This window comes from Chaetodon trifascialis, chromosome 16 (assembly GCF_039877785.1).
Source record: "Chaetodon trifascialis isolate fChaTrf1 chromosome 16, fChaTrf1.hap1, whole genome shotgun sequence".
In the NCBI taxonomy this organism is placed as follows: domain Eukaryota; kingdom Metazoa; phylum Chordata; class Actinopteri; order Chaetodontiformes; family Chaetodontidae; genus Chaetodon; species Chaetodon trifascialis.
The window spans coordinates 809,041-828,924 of NC_092071.1; the positions used below are offsets into that span (position 1 = coordinate 809,041).

The 19,884-nt window shown below is 51.6% G+C and overlaps 2 protein-coding genes across 2 annotated transcripts; both read right to left on the reverse strand.

Moving 5' to 3' along the window:
• Positions 1 to 3,982: 3,982 nt before the first annotated feature.
• On the reverse strand, positions 3,983 to 15,014 carry mybbp1a (MYB binding protein (P160) 1a). Its single transcript, XM_070983736.1, has 27 exons — positions 14,788 to 15,014; positions 14,195 to 14,290; positions 13,840 to 13,923; positions 13,687 to 13,761; positions 13,322 to 13,429; positions 13,032 to 13,222; positions 12,706 to 12,873; positions 12,094 to 12,211; positions 11,668 to 11,957; positions 11,477 to 11,587; positions 11,267 to 11,392; positions 10,622 to 10,828; positions 10,376 to 10,484; positions 10,169 to 10,262; positions 9,677 to 9,837; positions 9,362 to 9,475; positions 9,106 to 9,282; positions 8,607 to 8,777; positions 8,374 to 8,531; positions 7,989 to 8,123; positions 7,782 to 7,872; positions 6,762 to 6,893; positions 6,607 to 6,675; positions 6,135 to 6,248; positions 5,000 to 5,101; positions 4,787 to 4,911; positions 3,983 to 4,495 (listed from the first exon to the last, which is right to left on the reverse strand). Exons 1-27 carry the CDS (start codon positions 14,950 to 14,952, stop codon positions 4,150 to 4,152), a joined length of 3,837 nt encoding a protein of 1,278 aa, XP_070839837.1. The 5' UTR covers positions 14,953 to 15,014; the 3' UTR covers positions 3,983 to 4,149.
• A 624-nt stretch (positions 15,015 to 15,638) lies between these two features.
• tbl2 (transducin beta like 2) lies at positions 15,639 to 19,517 on the reverse strand. Its single transcript, XM_070983107.1, has 7 exons — positions 19,323 to 19,517; positions 18,572 to 18,690; positions 18,274 to 18,458; positions 17,900 to 18,051; positions 17,422 to 17,548; positions 17,072 to 17,224; positions 15,639 to 16,546 (listed from the first exon to the last, which is right to left on the reverse strand). The coding sequence occupies exons 1-7, from the start codon at positions 19,453 to 19,455 to the stop codon at positions 16,087 to 16,089; spliced, it is 1,329 nt and encodes a 442-aa protein (XP_070839208.1). The 5' UTR covers positions 19,456 to 19,517; the 3' UTR covers positions 15,639 to 16,086.
• Between the last annotated feature and the right edge of the window lie 367 nt (positions 19,518 to 19,884).

A 19,884-nucleotide genomic window follows, 5' to 3' on the forward strand; every position in this document is an offset into this window, starting at 1 on the left:
TCTGCATTCAAACATATGTTTCCTCCAGAACAATTTATAGATTATGATCCACAGCATCACACGTGTTTTCAGCACACAAATAACAAACAGAAACAGCCCTGAAATGAGACGACACCAGTTCCTCTTAAATGATGTAACTCCAAGCAACTGAGAGCAGGTTCAGGATGTAGTCAGAGCCAGACGGGATTACCGTCCGTTTGCCTTCCAGCCGTCCTGTGGAAGAACTCGTCTCTCCATTTGTCCAGGCTGGGAGACGCTTCTCCTTCTGCTGAAGGTGGAGGCGCCAGAGGCGGAGGGAGGTAAGTGGTTAGGAGAGGACGATTGTGGGGGGGGCGAGGAGTGGATGGTTTGCAGCAGCCGCTGGTAGCAGTGGATGGAGGTCAGTGGATGTGACGTGATGGAGGTCAGGGGTAATGGATGGAGATCACTGTGGTGGTGGATGGAGGTCAGTGGTTGGGAATGGATGAGATGATGGAGGCTGGGGACTGATGAATCGAGACTGCTGTTATTTATTGTCAGAGCTGCATTGACGGAGCGGGACAGAGGGGACACTTCAGGTTTGCTCTGGGAATAGCCTACTTATTGTGTCGAGCCTGATTTAGAATTAATGAGGCCAGTTTTCAGGGTTTTGTTGTCCCATGGCGTCTGCTCCTCAGCGCTGCACAGGCTTTGTGAGGGACGCCTGTTGGATCGCTGTTTATCAGCATCATCGTGGCTGTGTGTGACGTGTGTGTCGCCTCAGGCAGCTGATCTACAGTTAGCACAGCTGATTAACGTTTAAGTAGGACTCCAACATGGAGCAGGAGGGTTTGCTGTTAAATTTGGTGATCGTTTCCCAAGAGAAAAACCTGGTTTTAACCCTCCAGGTGTCTCCACACCAGCCCTCCAGCACAGCCGCTAACAGGCCTCCTGAAGGGCCTCCAGAGTTTTTAGGTTTTATTTAAACCTGTTTTTCAGACATGGTTTGGACTGTCTCAGGTCTAAAATACTTGATTTTCTTGTCTCTCGCTGAACGCGTTTTTCAGCCCTCCAGGCAACCATCGACTTCCTTTCATTTCGGGGAAATATCAGGATCAACTCGCAGATGTTTGAAATCTGGCTGAGGTGTCAGTCCTCATCTCGTACGTCGACAGCATCTTTGCACAGACTATCATAAAATATACAGCATGAGTTTTGCAGGCAGTGAAAAGAAACATGGAAGACAATGAGAACGGCCCTCTGAATTATTACTGCAGGAGCAGGAGGAGCTGCAGCCAGCAGGTGTTTAACAGGAGGATCCGAGTGGGTGAAGCGTGCAGATCTGGGCCTCCTCCAGCAGACGGAGCGGATTCTTCCTCCTCAGCCTGCAAAGTAAACTACAGCTGCACTAATTAGAAGGTTTCTGGTCGCGCTCAGTGTAAAATGAACACCCTGCCAGCAGCATCAGACTCCAGCTTTGACAGAAGCAGCATGAGCGGAGACACAAAGTGACGAGCACTCCACAGTCTGCTGCATCACAGAGGAAGAGGAAGAGCTCAGGATCAGGTGAAGGGATGAACACAGTCTGCATCCACTCACACGTTTCACATATTGATGAGACCTCGCCCTCCACTTTACAGCTCGCTCTTATTATTCCACTGAGCTGCATTAGCAGATTGGTTCTACGCTCTATATCTCGCTCGCTCAGAGCGATGACAAGCGACAGTTCGCTGTCAGGAGGAGAGGACGCTGCTGCTCCTATTCTCACCCCTGCTGTCAGGGCTCCACGTGGATGATTTGTCAGCACCGGTGTCTGTTTACAGGCCTCATTACTGCAGGTTCAAGCTGTGGCTGCGAGGGGACGGTACCAGGATCCAGACCTCTGTGCTCGCTATTCACTGGCTAACAGGTCGGCCCGTTCAGAGCTTTACTTTCAATCGTCTCGCTGAGCTTGAAGCACTCACAGCTGTCCTGACCTCGGTCTGCCGTCACGTCTCCTCGTATATTCAGACACGCCGGCCTCAGAGCGCCCATGGGAGGGTCTGCTGTCAGCTGTGAACGGCCTCTCCTCATCTTTTCAAATGATTCTTGGGCCAAGCTGAGATTTTGACCCCGGAGCAGAAGGAAAGCTCATGAGGTTTGTCTTTTCTTTTTTACAGCTGGAAATCAGAGAGACACCACAGTCACTCCGCTCTGACACGTCCCCGAATGAGGATACGGAAATCTCTACTGACTGAATATCAGCTGTGACAAACACCAAGAGACGAACCGGTTTTCCACCAGCTGCAGCTGCAGCAGCAGATCAGCACCAAACACAAAACCAGAATCCAAAGTGGTCTCTGTTCCTGTGCCATCATCGTTCTGCCTGAAGCCAATGGGACAAAATGATTTTCTGCAGCACAACTGAACACATGAAGGTTCAACGGCTGAACCCTGAACCTGTGAGCAGAGCTGTGCTGGGCTGCAGCAGCAGGTCACGCTGTCAGCTGACGGCGGGTTTATCTGAGCGCTGTCGCTCAAACTGCTGCTGGAAACCAGTTTGAGGAGAGCAGGGACACTGATTAAAACCAGTTAAACAGAGAGCTAAAAGAAGGTAAAAAGGAAAAAATACATTCATATATAATAAAAGTCGTTTTTTTGGTTCAAGTCTTGTCTCCCTGCAGATTCAAACTGGTTTTGTTTGTGGACACAGTGGGACAAATCCAGCACCGTGCAGGGACGCCTCCTACCTGTCCCACACAAACTCACCTGCGGGTGGTTAGCTGTCAGACGACTCCTGACCCGGGGAAGGCCTTTGAGAAGCGGCAGCTGATGGATGGCTGCAGCCTGCCCGGCGCTCGCGCTCTGCAGAGTTATGGCTGCATGGCTTCACGTCCTGTACAGTAATCCATTTGTGGGACGCTGCATCATTCTTCTGACAGCTGAATTAGGCTTCGCTGTGATTGCTCACCTTAGTTTATGGCACAAAGGCTCGCAACATCAAAGCCTGCGCAGAGGACGGAGACATTTTTCCAATGAGAGCGTTATGTGTGAGGTTATATGACGGCTCATACATGAGACACAGAGCGGTCACACGCTGTCAGCCATGATCGAGCTGAGGGCGCCGAGAGGCCTCATTTCATCAGTGACCAATCAAATTATTGGTCCATCTGATCACAACAAAAACAGTCTCACTTAAAGGAGTCAAATCCACAGAAAAGAACAAAAGCAGCGATGAACCGCCACCGACCGCAGCCGGCTCAGTCACACTGCTGCTCCTTCATTACCGTCTGAGGACGCAGTCCCACGTCCAGCATCCTAAACAGTCCACAGAGAGACGTCAGTCCTGTTCCTGAACACTTCCTGTGACCAGCTGCTGCTGAGCTTTTAGAAGAATGAAACCGTGTGAGAGCTGTTTTAAGATGAAGGTTTTCAGTAGGAACAGGTGGACTTTGGGTTGAGAGACACAGACAGTTTCCAGTGATCTCAGTGTTTAACCTTTATGTCCTTCAGTCCTGTGATGTGCAGTTAAAACACCTGTAACTGATGTTTTTATCATAATGACGAGATGAAAACAACACGAAGCAGCCAATGAACATCCCAACCTGAGCAGCTCTCCTCAGCATCTGAACCTGTAAAGAGCTGAAGAGGCAGAAGCTTCTCTCAGAGTGTGGAGACCAAACACAGAGCAAACATTTTCACTCAAGTTTAAAGCCAATTCACCAAGATTTCCCACCTGAACCAGGATTAGCCTGATCCTGGACCTGTTCTCGGCCGGAGCTACAGCTGAGACCGTCGGACATCACGTGTCCGGTATTGTTCCTGGGAATTTTAGCTTTAATCTGGGGATCATTTCTACTATTTTCAGACAAATACAAATGTATTCATCTGCGGCTGATGACAGTGGACTTATTATCTTTAAACATGGAAGAGTTTGAAGAGCTCCGTCCTTCCTGAACGCAGTCCGTCATCCGTCTGCTGCGTCATGACATCATCAAAACATCATAAAGTGGTTTTTTACATGTTTCTGCGGAAGAACAAAGCTGATGGAGGAGAAATGAATTTATTGTTGGAGACATTTTCTAATCAACATCAGTCACACATTAGAAAAACAATGCGCATTAATTCACACACAACATCTGGACTGAAGGAAGGACAGTAGAAAAACTAACAGCCTCTTTAAAAGGGCGACATTAAATATCAGAGTCCACGTCACGCTTGCCCTCCTCCCTCTGTCTGTTTGGATTTCTTCTTCTTCTTCTTCTTCTTCTTGGCAGCTTTGCTCTCAGACTTGCTCTTCTTGGCCGGGCTGGGCTGAGCGGCGGCAGCGGCGGCGGCGGCGGCCGGTCGCTTCCGTTTTGTTTTCTTGTCATGTTTCTTTTTGGCTTGTCCTTCGTCCGCCGCCGGCTTGTCCGCAGAGGTCGAGCTGTCTCCCGCCGCCTCTAAAGCAGGCTTCAGGCGCATCTTACGCTTCTTGGTTTCTGGGAGAAAACCTTTCTTCTTCTGGGGAACTTTGTCTTCCTGCTTGTCAGCCTTCGTCTTTTCCACTTTGGGCTTCCTGCGAGCGCGAAGAAGAAAGCAAAGTCAACAGACGGCTTCAGCACACTGAAGGAGACGCCTGGTCAGACACGAGGGGACGGAGTCCTGCGTCAATGTGAACCCATCGATCAGCCGCCATTCATTCGTTCATTCATTCGTTCATTCGTTCATTCGTTCATTATCAGTCAGAAATAGGGAGGAATGTTGACATGTTGTTTATGTCCTGATCTTTCAGAGCGTCTGCCCTCTCGTTCACGCTTCACATCCTGACAAACTGCTGCAGCTTTCTGACGTTCATGCAAACACTCACGTGACTCCAAACAGCTTCATCACGGCCCAGTAGGTGTCCTCCAGCTTGCCCGTCTTCTTGAACGTGAGGACGCCGGTCAGGGTCCGCAGGACCTCCTGAAGGGGCTCCAGGTCCACGGACAGCTTCTACACAGTGAGGCAGAGACCTGAGTCTGGACTGAATCCACATGGGACCGGTTCATGACGTCACCCTGTCCCTCAACAGTCCACCTACCTGCTGCTGGACGTGTTTGACCAGGAACTGAGCGAGCTCCAGGCTCTTCACCACCTTCTCCTTCACCACCTTGCTGTCCGGCTGAGCGACCTGCTGGAGACTCTGAGAGAAGACGACAGTGAGACCACCGTCCAGGCCGTCCTCGCCGCGAGCCGACGCACATGCAGGAGTGAGGACGTCTGCGAGGCTCGACCTCAGTCAGAAGTCTTTTAACGTGAAGCCTGAAGAGTTTTCTAAAACTGGATTTGGACGTTTTCTGCAGCCGGCGACACTTTGAATCCTCGTATGTGCATCCAGACGCAGCAGACAAACATTCAATAAATGTCCCGCACTCGTCTTTAACCTGCAGTTTGACAGCTAAGACTTCTTCTATGAGGACGTGTTTTTACTTTACTCTGATTTATCTTCTCGCTCTCTGTTCTCCTGAATGGACGCTGAGGAACTGTCCACCGGCTGCAGACAGTCCGTCCATTAATCCTCGTCCTTGGCCACAAACAGCAGCTCACACACTTTGTGTTTCTGGTTCGTTTCTTCTTCTCAAACACGAATCGACTAAAACCAGATTCAACCAGCGTCTCTCAGGAGACGCGTCAAGGTGAAGACAGTCCGTCCTCGTCTCATCAGAGGTTGTGATGTCCTCAGCAGGTTTACATCAACATTTCAGTCATTTTCTTTATTGTGAGTAACAAAGCTGGAGGAGGAGGACGAGCACGACGCTGCGTCTCATTAAGGACAATCTTTTGGCAGCAGAGTTAAAAGAAGTCCCGCTGAGGACTTATGATGTTTGGCAGCTGTGTTTTTGTCTGGGGGGAGGAAGACGAGGCGACGCAGAGCTGTGGTGAAGAATTACAGGAGCGTCTTTACCCTCAGCTGTCCTGAGGAGGACGGCGAGCGCTGCATCGCCTCCAACCGTCGCTCATCAGCAGCGGCTTCAGGACAAATTCATTCAAATCTGCACGAGCTTGAAGGACGCTGGCGGACGAACGGTCACAGCCTCACGCACACGACACGACTTACAGGCGTCTCCATCGCCAAACACCTGCTCTTTAGCGGCTAAACGCTGCACTATGTCTGTCCGCTGACGTCCTCTGTGGACGCAGCGCTCGCTCTGTGTGAACCGGTGATGTCGACTTACCGCCGTCAGCTGACCCGCGACCTTCCCGCAGAGCTCCGCCCACGGGGCGCCGCTCAGCAGCTGCTGCACCTCCCGGCTCTGCATCGCCCGCAGCACCAGCACACACGCCTGGCCCTGAACACACACACACACACACACACACACACACACACACACACACACACACACACACACACACACAGTGTGCATCGACAGGAAGTCTGATGAGTTGACATTAAATGTTCACCTTCCGCTCAGAGTTTAAAGGTCTGACATCTGATAAACGAGCATTAAAGCGCCTGCAGCAGCAGCAGTGACGTCAAATCTTTGATAAACAGACTTCAGTGCGTCCAAAGACGATCTGGAGTCTTTTGTCCTGCTTATTGTTCTGTCTGCGCGGCCTCGGCGTTCACGTGGAATCAGTCAGCAGACACTGTGATTGGTCACTTTTCATTTCTCTGTTCGAGCAGCAGAAAGGGCGGAGCATCTGTACCTGTTGGTGGACTCTGACTCCAGATGCGACGTACTGCACGGCTGCATCCAACAGGTCCACACACAAAACCTGGAGGTGAAACACAGGCAGCGTTAGCGTTAGACGGCGGCGGCGGCGGCGGCCTGGACTGACACGTGACATGCGGCTGGACTCACGGGGAATCTGTTGAACAGGTCTGTGAACATCTGAGTGCTCAGAGGACTCTTCCTCCTGCTCATGAAGGAGCTCAGAGCCTCCCTGAAGATGGAGGAGACCCGGTCCACGTCCACGCTGCCCATGAACCTCAGCTGCACACAGACGGACGACACGACGTCAGGATGAGCTGTTCCACAACGTTAAGGCAGGAAACAACAAAACCAGCGATGGCTGGATTCCATTTAGCTGCTGAGGGTGGTCTTGTTGAATAAAGAACATTAGTGACACGTTTTCCTCCTGTGGAGCTAAACTCACCTCCACTGTGTAAACCTGGACTGAAGGGACCAGAACTGTGTGGACAGAAACCACTTCAGAATCTGAAGCATGGTGTCCTCTAGCGCCACCATGAGGCCTGACATGTTTTAACTACTGGATGGACTAAATGTCCCCCTCAGGATGAACCCCAACACTATTGATTGTTAAAGTCTCCATCTGGCGCCACCATCAGGTCAGAATGTGAATGTGTCCATTAACACTCAGCTGTTAACAAGCTAACGAGCTAAAGTTAGCAGCAGCCTTTAACAAGACTTATGAATCTACGTCTGAGAGAAACGCTGGACTCTGACTAATCTGTCCTTATTTTCTTGGTTAACTGTTCTTATAAAACGTCGATGTCCCAGAGGCCAAAGTGACGTCTGCAAACAGCCACAGAGGACACAGAAAACCAGCAAACTCTCCCATTAAAGAAGCTGGAACACAAGTTATCACAGTGACGATCAAAAAACAATGAATGTGTGAGACAGACGCTGCGGCTGAAAGGGGGCCAAGTTATCCAGGACTGACCCACTTTGTGACCCAGTAAAACACTGGGACAGGCCTGGAATTTATCTGGTGCAGAGCTGGACACAGTTTGGGACGGAAACACTGGACGCCACAAAAACATGGAGGAGGTCTGACCTGCATGCTTGGTTCTGAATAAAGTCAGAGAGAAGCTTTTTAATGCACTTTGAACCATGTGAGGTGGCAGCGTGGACACGTACGTCGGGTGGTGCAGCTCCGTCAGCTGTCGGCTCCTCTTTGCTCCCTGCAGGCGGAGCTCCTCGCAGCACTTTGACCACATACAGCGACGCGCTGCAGGAGGACAAACACCTGAGGTCAGTTTCTGCTCAGCTGATCACCGCCGCACTTCCTGTCTGAACCACTAACGAGTTCAGCTTCACCGTCAGTCCTCAAACAGGAAGCCGTACCTGAAGTAGTAGAGGCAGACTGACGAGTCGGACAGATTCTGGCTCTTCGTCATCAGTTTGTCCAGCAGGTCGTGGAGCTCCCCCTGTCTGTCACCCACAGTCCTGCAGTAAACCTTAGACCTGCACAGCTGGTTCCTGAAACCACACAGACGGGAAACACAAGGGGTCACTCAGAGAGTCCACGACATCCAACCAAAGACCAGAGTCTGACAGGAAACACAAGTCACATGACGGAGCCCTGAACACTGAGGGAAGCTTCTACGTCTGCTGCTCCAAACTGTGAGGAAAAGTCCAGGAGGCGGCGAGAGCTGCTGCTGAACCACTGAGGAAAGCCTCCACAGCAGCTCAGGATGTGGACGTGGACCGAGGGACAGACACACATTACCTGAAGATGTCTGCGGCTCGCCGGAGGAAGTCCTGCTCCTGCTGGTTGCTGTCGGAGCTCATTCCTCTGTCGATGATGGTGAGCAGAGGCTCCAGCAAACCCAGAACGAGAGGACTGCCGGCCTGCCGGGCCACGAAGACCTCCACCAGGTCCAACACCTACAGGACGAGGACAAGACGGTGAGTGTTTGAGCTCAGGATGCTTTATTTCACTGCAGACGGAGGAAAACGAACCTTGATCCTGAAGTCTCGGACGAGCGTCTTCTGCTTCTGCAGCTTCGTCTTCTCATCCTTCTTGGCCTGCGTCTTCTTCTTCTGCTCTGAGAACAGCGCCGCCATGCCTTTATCCAGCTTCATCATGGCCTCATCATCCAGATCTTCATCACTGCCGTCCCCCTCTGTGGCCTGAATACAAGCGGAGGCCTTGAACACAGCGTAACTCTGCGTCTCAGCTGATCGCTGCGGCTGAACTGGGATCAGCCACAAACGCTTCCTTTAAGTTTATCTAAAGCTTCTTTAGCTTTAAATGCGTCCAGCAGTGCAGTCATATCAATCAATGACAGATAAGCTACAGAGTAAACTTCTAAACATTAAATATGTGCTGAAGACTTGAAACTAAAGACACAAACATTCGCTGTGTGAATAAACAGCAGCCATGTTGACCACGTGCACCGCCGTGCTTTAGCGTGTTAGCATGCTAACAGAAACACATCACCAAGGCCTGAAGACCCACCAGAGCGTTCTGCTGCTGCAGCACCTTCATCAGCTCCAAACGGAAATTCTGATCCACTTCCTCCTCGTCCAGCTCCTCCTCTTCCTCCTCCATTGGCTCATCATCGTCATCGTCATCATCTTCATCCTCGTCCTCGTCCTCGTCGCTGTCATCGTCTGATTTGTCAGACTCGGCCTCCTGATTTCGGTTAAATCAGACTGTCAGTAAAGACACCTTGAAGGGACGAACCGTGATGAAGATGGAGTTACTGACTGACCTCCATCTCCTCATCGTGCTCCTCGTCATCCTCCTCCGGCATCTTCTGGGTCTTGCCGTCGTCAGTCACGACCACGGCTCCGTCCTCCCCGTCGTCCTGCTCTGGGTCCAGAACCTTCACAGAGCAGAGACACTTCAGTACGACAGATCGCTGAAGCCGGAGCTGACCTGCAGCTCGCCGACAGCTGACCTGCAGCTCGCCGACAGCTGACCTGCAGCTCGCCGACAGCTGACCTGCAGCTCGCTAACAGCTGACCTGCTGAACGTGAAGGATGACACTCGTACAGACCAAACTGAGCTGGGCCGCGTCACTTACGTCTAAGATGGCGGTGAGGGCCGCGGCGGTGACGTGAGGGCAGATGGAGGAGAAGACGGTCTTGCAGACCTGTCTGATGTGTCGGCTCGGCTGCGACAGCAGCGACAACAAGATGTCCACCATCACCTCCACCCACTCCGGCTCCTCCTCCTGGTCTGCGGCTGCACGAGGACAAAAAAACAGCACCAAGTTTACGACTTCCTGTCAGTTATAACATCCACCATGTTAGCGAGCAGAGCTGGAGCAGCTTCTTCATCATTACGCCTGATATTCGCTCTCTTTCAGCTGTCTCTGGTCTCCACCAGCTCCTGAGGGGAACATCAGGCTCTTTAGCTGCTAAATGCTCCATGAAACAGTGAACCTGGAGGATTCAAAACAAAGAGCTGAAAGACGCTCTGAGGAGTCAGGCGGGTTTGTCAGAGCGACTGTGAAGTGACGTGACGCTGAGGCCTCATCATCGTCATCCTCATCATCCTCTGAACGAGGCCTCACCTTGTTTCTTCTTCTTCTTCTTGGTCTTCTTCTCCTGAGCTTTGTCCATACAGCTCTGCAGGTCCTTCATGGTGTCCAGCAGCTCTTCGGGAGCCTTCAGGAGAAGCAGAGTTCAGCCTCAGTGATCTTCAGTTTGCACATTGAACTTCTCGAGGCTGCAATGATCCAACAGCTGAGCTGCCTCCCGGCTCCGCTGGCTGAACCTACCTTGAAGAGGTGCATGCCGAGCAACAGAAAGAGCTGCTGGAACGCCGTGTTCTCTGCCGTCGGGCCTTTCTTGGCCTTCTTCTTCAGGTTTGCCACCGACTCCATCATGCTGGAGGAGACACAAACACAGTGTTCAGTCAGTGTGACCGGGAGCAGAATCTGTGTTCAGGGAAATCTGAACTTCCAACATGAAACCTGGAAACACGGTGCTGGTACAGCTGCTTGAAGGACATCCTGTGGTCCTACCTGTCCCAGGCCTGTCTCTGCTCGGGGCTGAAGGGCCGGCTGCTCTGGACATGCTTCGGCTGGTTAAGCAGGACCTGGGCGTACTGGACCAGGTGGTAGATCCACATGGTGCCGTCGGCCATCACGCCCTGCGCACGCTTTGGGTTGACGGCGGCGCCTTCGGCTGAGTCTTCGCTCTGAGGCAGATGGTGCAAAGACAGGAGGAGTCTGGAGGGAGGACAGACAGATAGTGAGGCTTGGACAAAACAAGACGAGATTTGTTTTCCTTTGCAGCGCAGAAGATGAGAACAGTTTGGCTTTAGACTGAATCTGGGCAGCTGTTACAGATCAGCGTCAGAGCTTTCACAGCTAAACGCTTCAGATCAGTTAGAACAAACTCGTCTCTGCTCGTCTCCTCATCATCATCAAATGTCCATACGCTGGACTGACTCACTGTTTGACTAACGTCAGGTGAGATATTTGTCACTTTAGAGATCAAACAAACAAAATGTGACGTGAAAGATGCTAAATCTCTGCAAGCTAAGCATCGCTGTAGCTTCCCACAGCTGCAGCTGAATCCCGATGCCGCATCCAGACGAGCCTCCGCCAAAGGCTGAGAGGAACAAACTGGAGCAGCCTTAACGAGAACGAGCGCTCCTCTCTCACCCAAAGAAAGAGTTGACGAGCACTCCTCTGGTTTGATCATCCAGGGGGACGGACAGCTTCCCCCCCGTCTCTGCGATGTCGGCTGAGGCCTTCTTGGTGCTGAAGAAAGCGTGGAAGAAGACAAACCTGGAACAGAAACACACCGGCTGATGGCCTCGTCCTCATCGAACACTGAGACTCTGACGTCACTCAGCTTCATGCAGGTCTCACCTGGACACGTCCATGATGAGGTCCTCCTGCCGCTTCACCTGGTGGTTATCAACGATCGAGGAGAGCCGAGCGATGATCCACTTCCTCAGGCGGACCACAGAGCTCTCCTTCCTGAGAAAAGACAATCGAGTTCATCCAGACCAGAAAGAGCCGAGCTGAGACAGACGCTGCTGAACAGGTGCCACACTCACTGTTCCCGTCCCTCCTGATTGTCCCTCTGCTTGCGAGTGCTGAAGTCCAGCAGCTCGTCCAGCTGCGGCTGCAGGAACGTCGTCTTCAGCCACTCCACGTAGCGCTGCAGCGCCGCAGGCTGGAGGTGCTGCACCACCCTCCACACCGACGGCACCACGGGGAAGCCCCGGTTGGTCAGCGAGGAGAAGCCCACCATCACTGCCAGCTGCCTGTCGGGGTCCTGGCAGCCCTGCAGGAAGTCCGACACGTAGGCGTCCATCTCCGGGGCCAGTTTGAAGCGGTCCGGTTTCTGGGAGAGAAACGAAGCACGAGCTTCTTCAGATTATCAGAAATCGATGAGCATCAATGGTTTAAAGAGAGTTCAAGGGGAAAACAGAAATGGAAGCCTGTCTCTGTTTCACTGTCGACCGGACGAGGACACTGACCTGAGCGGACACCACGTGTTCGCCGTAGTGCATCATCACCTCTCCAGACAACACGTCCTTCAGCTGGGCTGCAGACAGGAGAGGCAGGGCGCTGCCCAGCAGACGGAAGCTCAGGTAGCTGCACACAAACAGAACCGCAGGAGGGCACAGCGTTAGCACAGCGTTAGCACAGCGTTAGCACAACGTCCTTCGCTGGACGGACGACTGGACGATACGTGATACACAGACATGTGATGAATTAAAGGACAAACATGAAGAGATGAGAGGGACTGATACAGAAGTGCAGCTGAGCATCTGTGGAGAATAACTCAGGTTGCACCTCTAAAACCTGGAAGCAGACGCTGACGTGACATCACCCTGCAGAGTCGACTGTACGGGGGTGAATGTTTCTATAACTCATTTAAATAACACTCAGCGTCTGTCGTCACTGCTGCTGCATGACAAGCACTCTGAGGTTAAAAGGAGCTGCATTTGACCGGATTCATGTCTGCGACAGGTTCCCCCTGAAAACAAAGGGCTGGCTGTGCCCTCAGCTCTGGCTCTTAGGGTCAACGCCTCTCAGGCCCCTGCTGCACCCCCTCTATGAAGCTCTTCCTCCCTGAGGGGACTCACTGCGTCGGCCCCGAATGCTCCTTTAACATGCCGTTGGTGATTGCGTTATTCCAGAAGAGCTGGAAGCTGTCCTCCTTCAAAGAGAGCTTCAGGAGGTCCAGGACCACCGCTGGGAGGACTCGCTCCTTCCTCACCGAGAGGGCCGCCATCCTCATCACCTCGGTCAACCTGCAAAACATCACATGTGGTGAACAGATAGATGAAGAGCAGCTGACATTAGCTAACCTGCACGATGTGACTGAGTAAATGGATGTGTGTGTGTGTGTGTGTGTGTGTGTGTGTGTGTGTGTGTGTGTGTGTGTGTGTGTGTGTGTGCGTGTTCGTACTTGGGGATGTTGTCAGCGTTGATGATGGTCGAGGAGCCCAGCAGCTTCCTGAGCTTCTTGGGTTTGAGCGTTTGTGGGAAGCGCTGCAGCGCCACCAGCAGCAGCTGCAGCTGCTCCGGAGTCCTGAAGGCTGATTCCAGGTCAGTCTGCAGCGCGCTCAGCAGCACCTCCTCGAACACCTCCTCTGGGATCTGACAGACACGACAAACACAGCGCTTTCAGAAGATGAAGTTCAATGTCTTTGTGCTTTACAGGTGTGCTGCAGGTGTGCGCCTGAGCTGCAGCGTCACCTCCGTCAGGATGTCCGTCATGGTCTTAGTGGGCAGATCCTTCAGGTGCTGCCTGTGCTGGCTGAGGCTCTGCAGGAGCTGCACACATCTCAACACCACCTGTGGCTCCTGAGGGGACGCGAGAGAGGGACAGGGACATGAGACAGGGACAGAGGCATGAGACGGAGGTCAGAGACGCGCACACCCCCCGTCTGAAAAGGCAGCTGTAGAACTCGTCGGTCAGACTCATGAAGGAAAGTTTAATGAGGAAACAGACTCGATGCAGCAGCCTACTGAAGCTGGAGCCTACATTACCCACAATGCAACCTGATTTGTTACTGACTTGCTTTCATGCTGTGAGAGCGGAGAAGGGCTTTCAGACTTACTTTGGAGAGGCGGCTGGACTGATGAAGGGCGAGGACGCCGAACAGGTTTCCAAACAGAGCATTTCTGAGCAGCTTCTGAAAGACAGGAGACGTCGACACTGACGGACGTCCTTCATGACGCTTTCAGAGCTGATGGGAAATGTAAACGCTCACCTTCTTCGCCGCCTGCAGGTTGTGCTTGTCTGTGATTCTGCTGAGGATGTTCTGCAGAGAGATGTCTTCAAAGGAGCTCAAGACCTGAGAGACAAGAACCGGCGTCATGCTGAAGACAACACTCCACACAAAGTATGAAAGCTTGTCCCCTGTGATAGGACACGAGGACATCTGAGACGCATCCTGGAAGCTGTTCTTATCACGTCTCACTAACTGATGAAGACGTGGAGACGTGGTTGAAAGCTCCGGAAAAGCCTCTCAGTGGACATTTGAGATATAAATAAGTCCAAGCCGTCCTGAAGTGGACTCGTGTCCCCACGAGGCTGAACTGGTCCTGGTGGTCATGTCCACTCACCTGTCCCAGAGCTAGACTGAATCCAGGTCTGGCAGCCTCCCGGGTGTGACTGAGTCCATCCACCAGCCTTTTGAGGGTGTACTCCAGCTCATCTGCCTGCAGTACACACAGCAAGTACACGGAGTGATGCGCAGTACTGCATACTGTGTACTGTCCCTGAGTATTCACTGCATCGATTCATGACTGAAGTACTACTACAGCTCGAGTACAAAATAACTTCAATGTCATCAATCAGCACATTGCACTGCACTCTAGTACAGATTGAAGTATTTCTACTTTACTGGAGTATTTCCATTTAATGCTACTTAATGTAGAATGACTGTAAAATGTGATGCAGATTCAGATTAAAGTAAAAATGAGCTCAAGCAGAAACATTATTTACATCAAACACATTATTTATTTACTGAATTTAAAAACGTATGATTCGCATTTACTTCAGTAAAAGTACTGCAAATACTACCACCCTAAAGTACTCCAGATACCACCACCCTAAAGTACTCCAGATACCACCACCCTAAAGTACTCCAGATACCACCACCCTAGCTTGGTGCTGGGTTCGCGTCCAGCCTCGGTGACAGCGGTCTCTGTCCCACCTTGTTGTTGGTCTTCAGGTACTGGATCAGGTCTTCTATCGCCTTCAGCCGGACCTCCTGATCCGGTTTAGCTAAGTCCCAGAAGAAGTCGAGGAAGACGCGGTTCTGCTGCAGGACTCCGGCCGTCCGGACCGGCACGGCCGCCTTCACTGAGACCTCCACCATGTTTACAGACCTCTGCCGCTGGAGCTGCGGTCCATGCTGGAGAAACACGTGCCGCACCGCGCGCGACTACTTCCGGGTCACCGCTTCCGCTTTTTTTCCAACCAAAACTTTATTAACAAATCAAACGATTTATAATCCTGTTTGTTCTCTGTAAATGTCATTTACTTCTGTATTTGCCCCTTTAGTGCTGCTTTTATCTCTTAACTCAATTTCATTGTTTTTATTTTATTTTATTTATTTTTATTTATTTATTTGCATTTTCAGCGTGTAGGCAGTTACAGCTGCGTCTCATCGTGTGGGCCTGTATTTTATGAAGACTATAAAAGTGGACCTTGAACCTTCCAGAAACCATCAAAGGATCTAAACAGACATTTTCCATCAACTGGAAAAAGTCTGCAGATGTTTGATGTTCGTGCTCCAGATGTGGATGAACTTTAATGACCTCATGGCTTTTTTTTTTTTTTTTTTTATCGTGCCACCCCAGGACAGACTTACACCTTTAAACCCACAGCAGTCAGGAGGAGTCACGCAGCCGCTCATTTCATCCCGTCATTGTCCTGTGACGTCATCGATCACCGAAAGCCTCATCAGTGCTCGTTCACTTTAATGGTCACATGTTGAGCTCAGACTGAATGTTCCCTTCAGACGTCTTTAAGACACAAACAAACTGCTGAACGTTAACTTTTGTCTGACGAAGTTTAATCTTGTTAAAAACTCTTAGATTTACATCAGCTCCTTCTCTCTCAGTGAAAACCCAGAAACCAGCAGAACGCTCAGATCTGAAGGCTCCAGCATCACGTCGCCTCGACTGGTTTCCAGTGTTAAAGTCAGATTTCAGGAGGAGGGCAGAGAAACTTCCAGCCTGCAGCAGACGAACATCATCCTGCACAGCAAATCGAACTGAAGTCACAGCAAACAGAACGCAAACTGAATGAAGCTGCAGAAGACAAACAAACAGCACTCGAGACACGAAGCAGGAAGAAAACAGCTGATCTTTGCATAAAAAGATTCTTTATTAAAACAGCATGCACGTTCGGTCACTTCCTGAACGTCCTGGAGGCAGAAGAGGAGCTGAGGTGAAAAAAGAGCAGCAGTCAGTCACAGTCGTCACGATGGGAGGTTTGCTGGCGCTCCTCAGTTGGCGGGAGCAGCCAGCACAGTGTCCAGGGCGCTCTGAGCCTCTGTGATCTGCTGCTGCAGTCTCTGCTTCATGGCCTCGTTCTGGGCCTTCTTCAGCATGTCCTGCATGTCCCTGATGGCCGCCCGGTAGCCCGGGGCGTTGTGAAACACTCGGATCACCTTGTCGCCGCTGCACACCAAGAAGCGGCCGTTGATGTCAAACCTAAGGTCGGTGATCTCGCCGCTGTGGACGCCGTGCAGCTCCTCCTCCAGCCGGCCGCTGGCTGCGTCGTACATGGTCACGTTACAGCCGTCACTGATGGCCACCACCCGGCCGTCCGGAGACAAGGCCACTCGGCTGCCTTCAGAGGACGCACAGGGGACGGTCTTCAGGAGGTACGGGTCCTGCTGCTTCTTGTACTCCACGTCCGTGTTCCACAGCTTCCACGTCCCGTCTTTGGAGACGGTCACCATTCTGAAGGATTAAAGGAGAAAACCAGATCAGATGAGTTATCAGGCGAGGGACGCCGAGGACAGAGACTCTGTCAACTCAGCATCCGACCACAAACCAGTGAGTCCTTATGTGCTGGACTGTTTCTTGGTGGGGGCAGAAACTTCCTGGAGTCTGTCATCACTGTGAGGCTGCACACCAACCAGGAAAAACCAAAATAAACAGACTTTGGTGTTTACTGTGACCACTGACTGCAAATAAAGATGGAGGACATGACGTCTCCTCAAGAGTGAAGACAAAACACCCTGATCGCCCCCTGCTGGTGGGCTGCAGTATAGGTCATAACCCCCCCTTAATGTTAGCAGATGGAACAAACTAAAAAAATAAAATCAAAGCTCAAACACATTTTTCACAGATGATTTTAGTCATTTTAGTTTTTTTTACAGATGTTAGTTAGTTTTTCTGATCAGTTTGTTTTTAATTGATTATGTAATGTGAGGGATTCGTTTCCAGTCAGAACAGCGTGAGCGCGTCAGACACCTTCTTCACCTGTGAGAGTCGTTGGAAAAGGCGAAGGCGTGAACTCCTGCCGAGTGGCCCTTCAGGTCGAACGCTCGCGCCACCTCTCTGAACTCTCCACCCTTCCCGAAGCAAACCTCCCACACCTTCACGTCAGGGGTGAAGCCGCACGACGCCACAAACCTGAGCGCAGAGACGGACACACCACAGCATGCTGGGTAAAAGTCGATCACATGACCCAAACATGGAAATCTGAATGAGGCCTTTAGAGAATCCACTGAAGAGGAAACCTGACAGTGATGTCTGAGAAGAGTCTTCAAATCTGCTTTGATTCAATGCTCTGACACAGTAAGAAATACAGATGTTTGGGGGGGGCTGACCTGCCACAGGGGGAGATGGCGGCGTAAGAGTTGGTCATCTGGTTAGTGTTGATGGAGGCCAGGACGTCTCCCTTCAGGTCCCAGATGTGGATGCTGGTGTCAGTGGAGGCGCTCATGATGAACTTTCCTGCCGAGAGGAAACACAGAAGACATGAAGACATGGGGACGTGAAGACATGGGGACGTGAAGAGATGAAGTGACCTGATCTCAGTCAGAGAACTCTTCTGCGCCTCTCTCTCTCTCTCTCTCTCTCTCTCTCTCTCTCTCTCTCTCTCTCTCTCTCTCTCTCTCTCTCTCTCTCTCTCTCTCTCTCTCTCTCTCTCTCTCTCTCTCTCTCTCTCTCTCTCTCTCTCTCTCTCTCTCTCTCTCTCTCTCTCTCTCTCTCTCTCTCTCTCACACACACACCTTCATTATGTCTGAAACACCTAAACAGAGTACATTCTCGCGCCGGTCGTGGCGGCCTGCCGTGTGCTGGTACCTGTCTCTGCGATGCCGATGTTGACGATGGGGGCCTTGTGTCTCTGTGGAAAGTCCTCGGGAGCAGCTTTGAAGCTTAAAGTTCCGTCCTCCTTTTTCATCATCTTGAAGATTCGAATGGCGTCTCCGTTCGCCAGCCAGGTGATAAACGCCCTGCAGGGAGAAGCGAGAGCCGTGAGCGCCACACGAGGTCATTCTGTCATCAAGCTGTCCTTCATCTCTCAGTGAAGCTTCAGGTCCAGGACCTGGTTTCAGGGCTCCAGGTAGTCTGAGGTCTTGGTTAAACGTAATCTGAGGATTAAGGTTAGTGTGGGGGAGGACAGGAAAGGCTTTCTGTCACTGAGGGTCGGCTCAAGTGGCATCAGGACGACAGACCTGGAGTCTGGGCTGAAACGGACCAGCGTGGCGTGATCCAGCTCCACATTGGCCCTCAGACACTTGTGATCCCGATCCAGGAAGTCTTTGGTGCTCCAGATCCGGACGGTGCGGTCGTCAGCGCATGACGCCAGGTACTTTCCATTACTGCTGAAATCAAGGCACGTCACGTGGCCACTGTGGCTCTGAAGAGTACAAGGACACAGATAAGACACGCTCAGAGGGCGGCGCTGGAGGAGCAGCCTCAGGTGTGCTGTGTGAATCATACACCTGAGAGTGTGTGTGTGTGTCACTGTACCTTCAGCGAGGCTGCCAGCAGCTGATGGCTGAAAGTGTGTGAAGCTTTATCCTTCCGGCTGCGCTGCTTCTCCGGCTTCTGTTTCTTGGATGTGGAGCCCTTCACAGCGCTGCCTTCAGCTGAGGGACAACACACACGCGCACGCACACACGCACACGCGCGCGCGCGCACACACACACACACACACACACACACACACACACACACACACACACACACACACACACACACACACACACACACACACACACACACACACAGCATCTGAACTCAGTGCAGCACAGGTGCGGCTCACACAAAGCTCACTAAACCTCCAGCACTGTGCATCAGTCAGTGTTGTCTGTGAGGAGCATCTGATTTAGTTACTGTACGTTCAGATCATCGTGTTGTCTGCTCTTCTCTGCAGTATAATAACATTAACAGAGAAGAGTCCGCGTGCGTGTACATAATTCACAAGTCGCGGACGTTCAGAGAGCAGGCTTCCTATTGGTCCCAGTGTGTCATCAGCGGATTGGTCAAACGCATGAGAGTCGCTCAAAGTTGCTTTAGCTTCTTTTACTCGCGTCATAAGTGAACACATGAACGAGCAGAGGGTTGTTCACATCAGACACGCCGCTGTGCTCCTCGTGCTCGTCGTGAATGAAGAGCGTGGCCGTCAAACAGCTCGGAGACAGCGGGCAGAGCTGGTGACTCACCGGCCTCCCGCACTCACCGCTGCGGCTACAGTGACGTTAGCTAGCGCGGCTCTTACCGGCAAACTCCGCCGCCTGTTCTATCTCCTCCCGTAACTCTTCTTTCCGCCTGCCCACCGCTAATGCGACCAGAATGACCAGTGCACCCAGTAACAAAGTCAAGGCGACCAGTGCGGCTACCGTTACCTCCATATCGAAAGATTTCTGCCACGTAATTTGCACCGCTAACGTCTACAACTTACTACTGGGGCACTGCGCATGCGTCGAACTCTTCTTCATGAGCTTTTCTTCTTCTTCTTTGTTTAATTGTTATGGCACACAGACAGTCGCCTTTACGCGCCACCTCGTGGACTGGAGCTTAGCCCGAACAAACACACAAACAGAACCATATCATTGAACGATTTTAAAGTTGGATGTGTGGAGAAGTGGCCTCCAGCAAACTGTCAGCACCGAATCTAATATAGTAAATCACATCGTAATAACTATTAAATATGTCCTTAAAGAGCATTTTCTGCAAATAAGGATCATTAATTGAAATTGTCAAATCGTTCTTACTACTTGGTTCATGTAACATGTGTACCTCAGGTGAGTTTTGATGGGCCAGTAAAATCAAACGTCAAA

Bases quoted from the DNA above. Each gene is read 5' to 3' on its own strand.
- mybbp1a (XM_070983736.1), bottom strand. From the start codon at position 14,952: ATGGTGGAGGTCTCAGTGAAGGCGGCCGTGCCGGTCCGGACGGCCGGA. The intron at 12,874-13,031 runs GTACGAACACGC...GATGTTTTGCAG, and splicing joins AACGCTGACAACATCCCCAA to GTTGACCGAGGTGATGAGGA. The intron at 9,476-9,676 runs GTAAGTGACGCG...TGCTCTGTGAAG, and splicing joins CCCTCACCGCCATCTTAGAC to GTTCTGGACCCAGAGCAGGA.
- tbl2 (XM_070983107.1), bottom strand. From the start codon at position 19,455: ATGGAGGTAACGGTAGCCGCACTGGTCGCCTTGACTTTGTTACTGGGT. The intron at 18,691-19,322 runs GTAAGAGCCGCG...GTTGTCCCTCAG, and splicing joins ACAGGCGGCGGAGTTTGCCG to CTGAAGGCAGCGCTGTGAAG. The intron at 18,459-18,571 runs GTACAGTGACAC...TGTACTCTTCAG, and splicing joins TGCTGGCAGCCTCGCTGAAG to AGCCACAGTGGCCACGTGAC.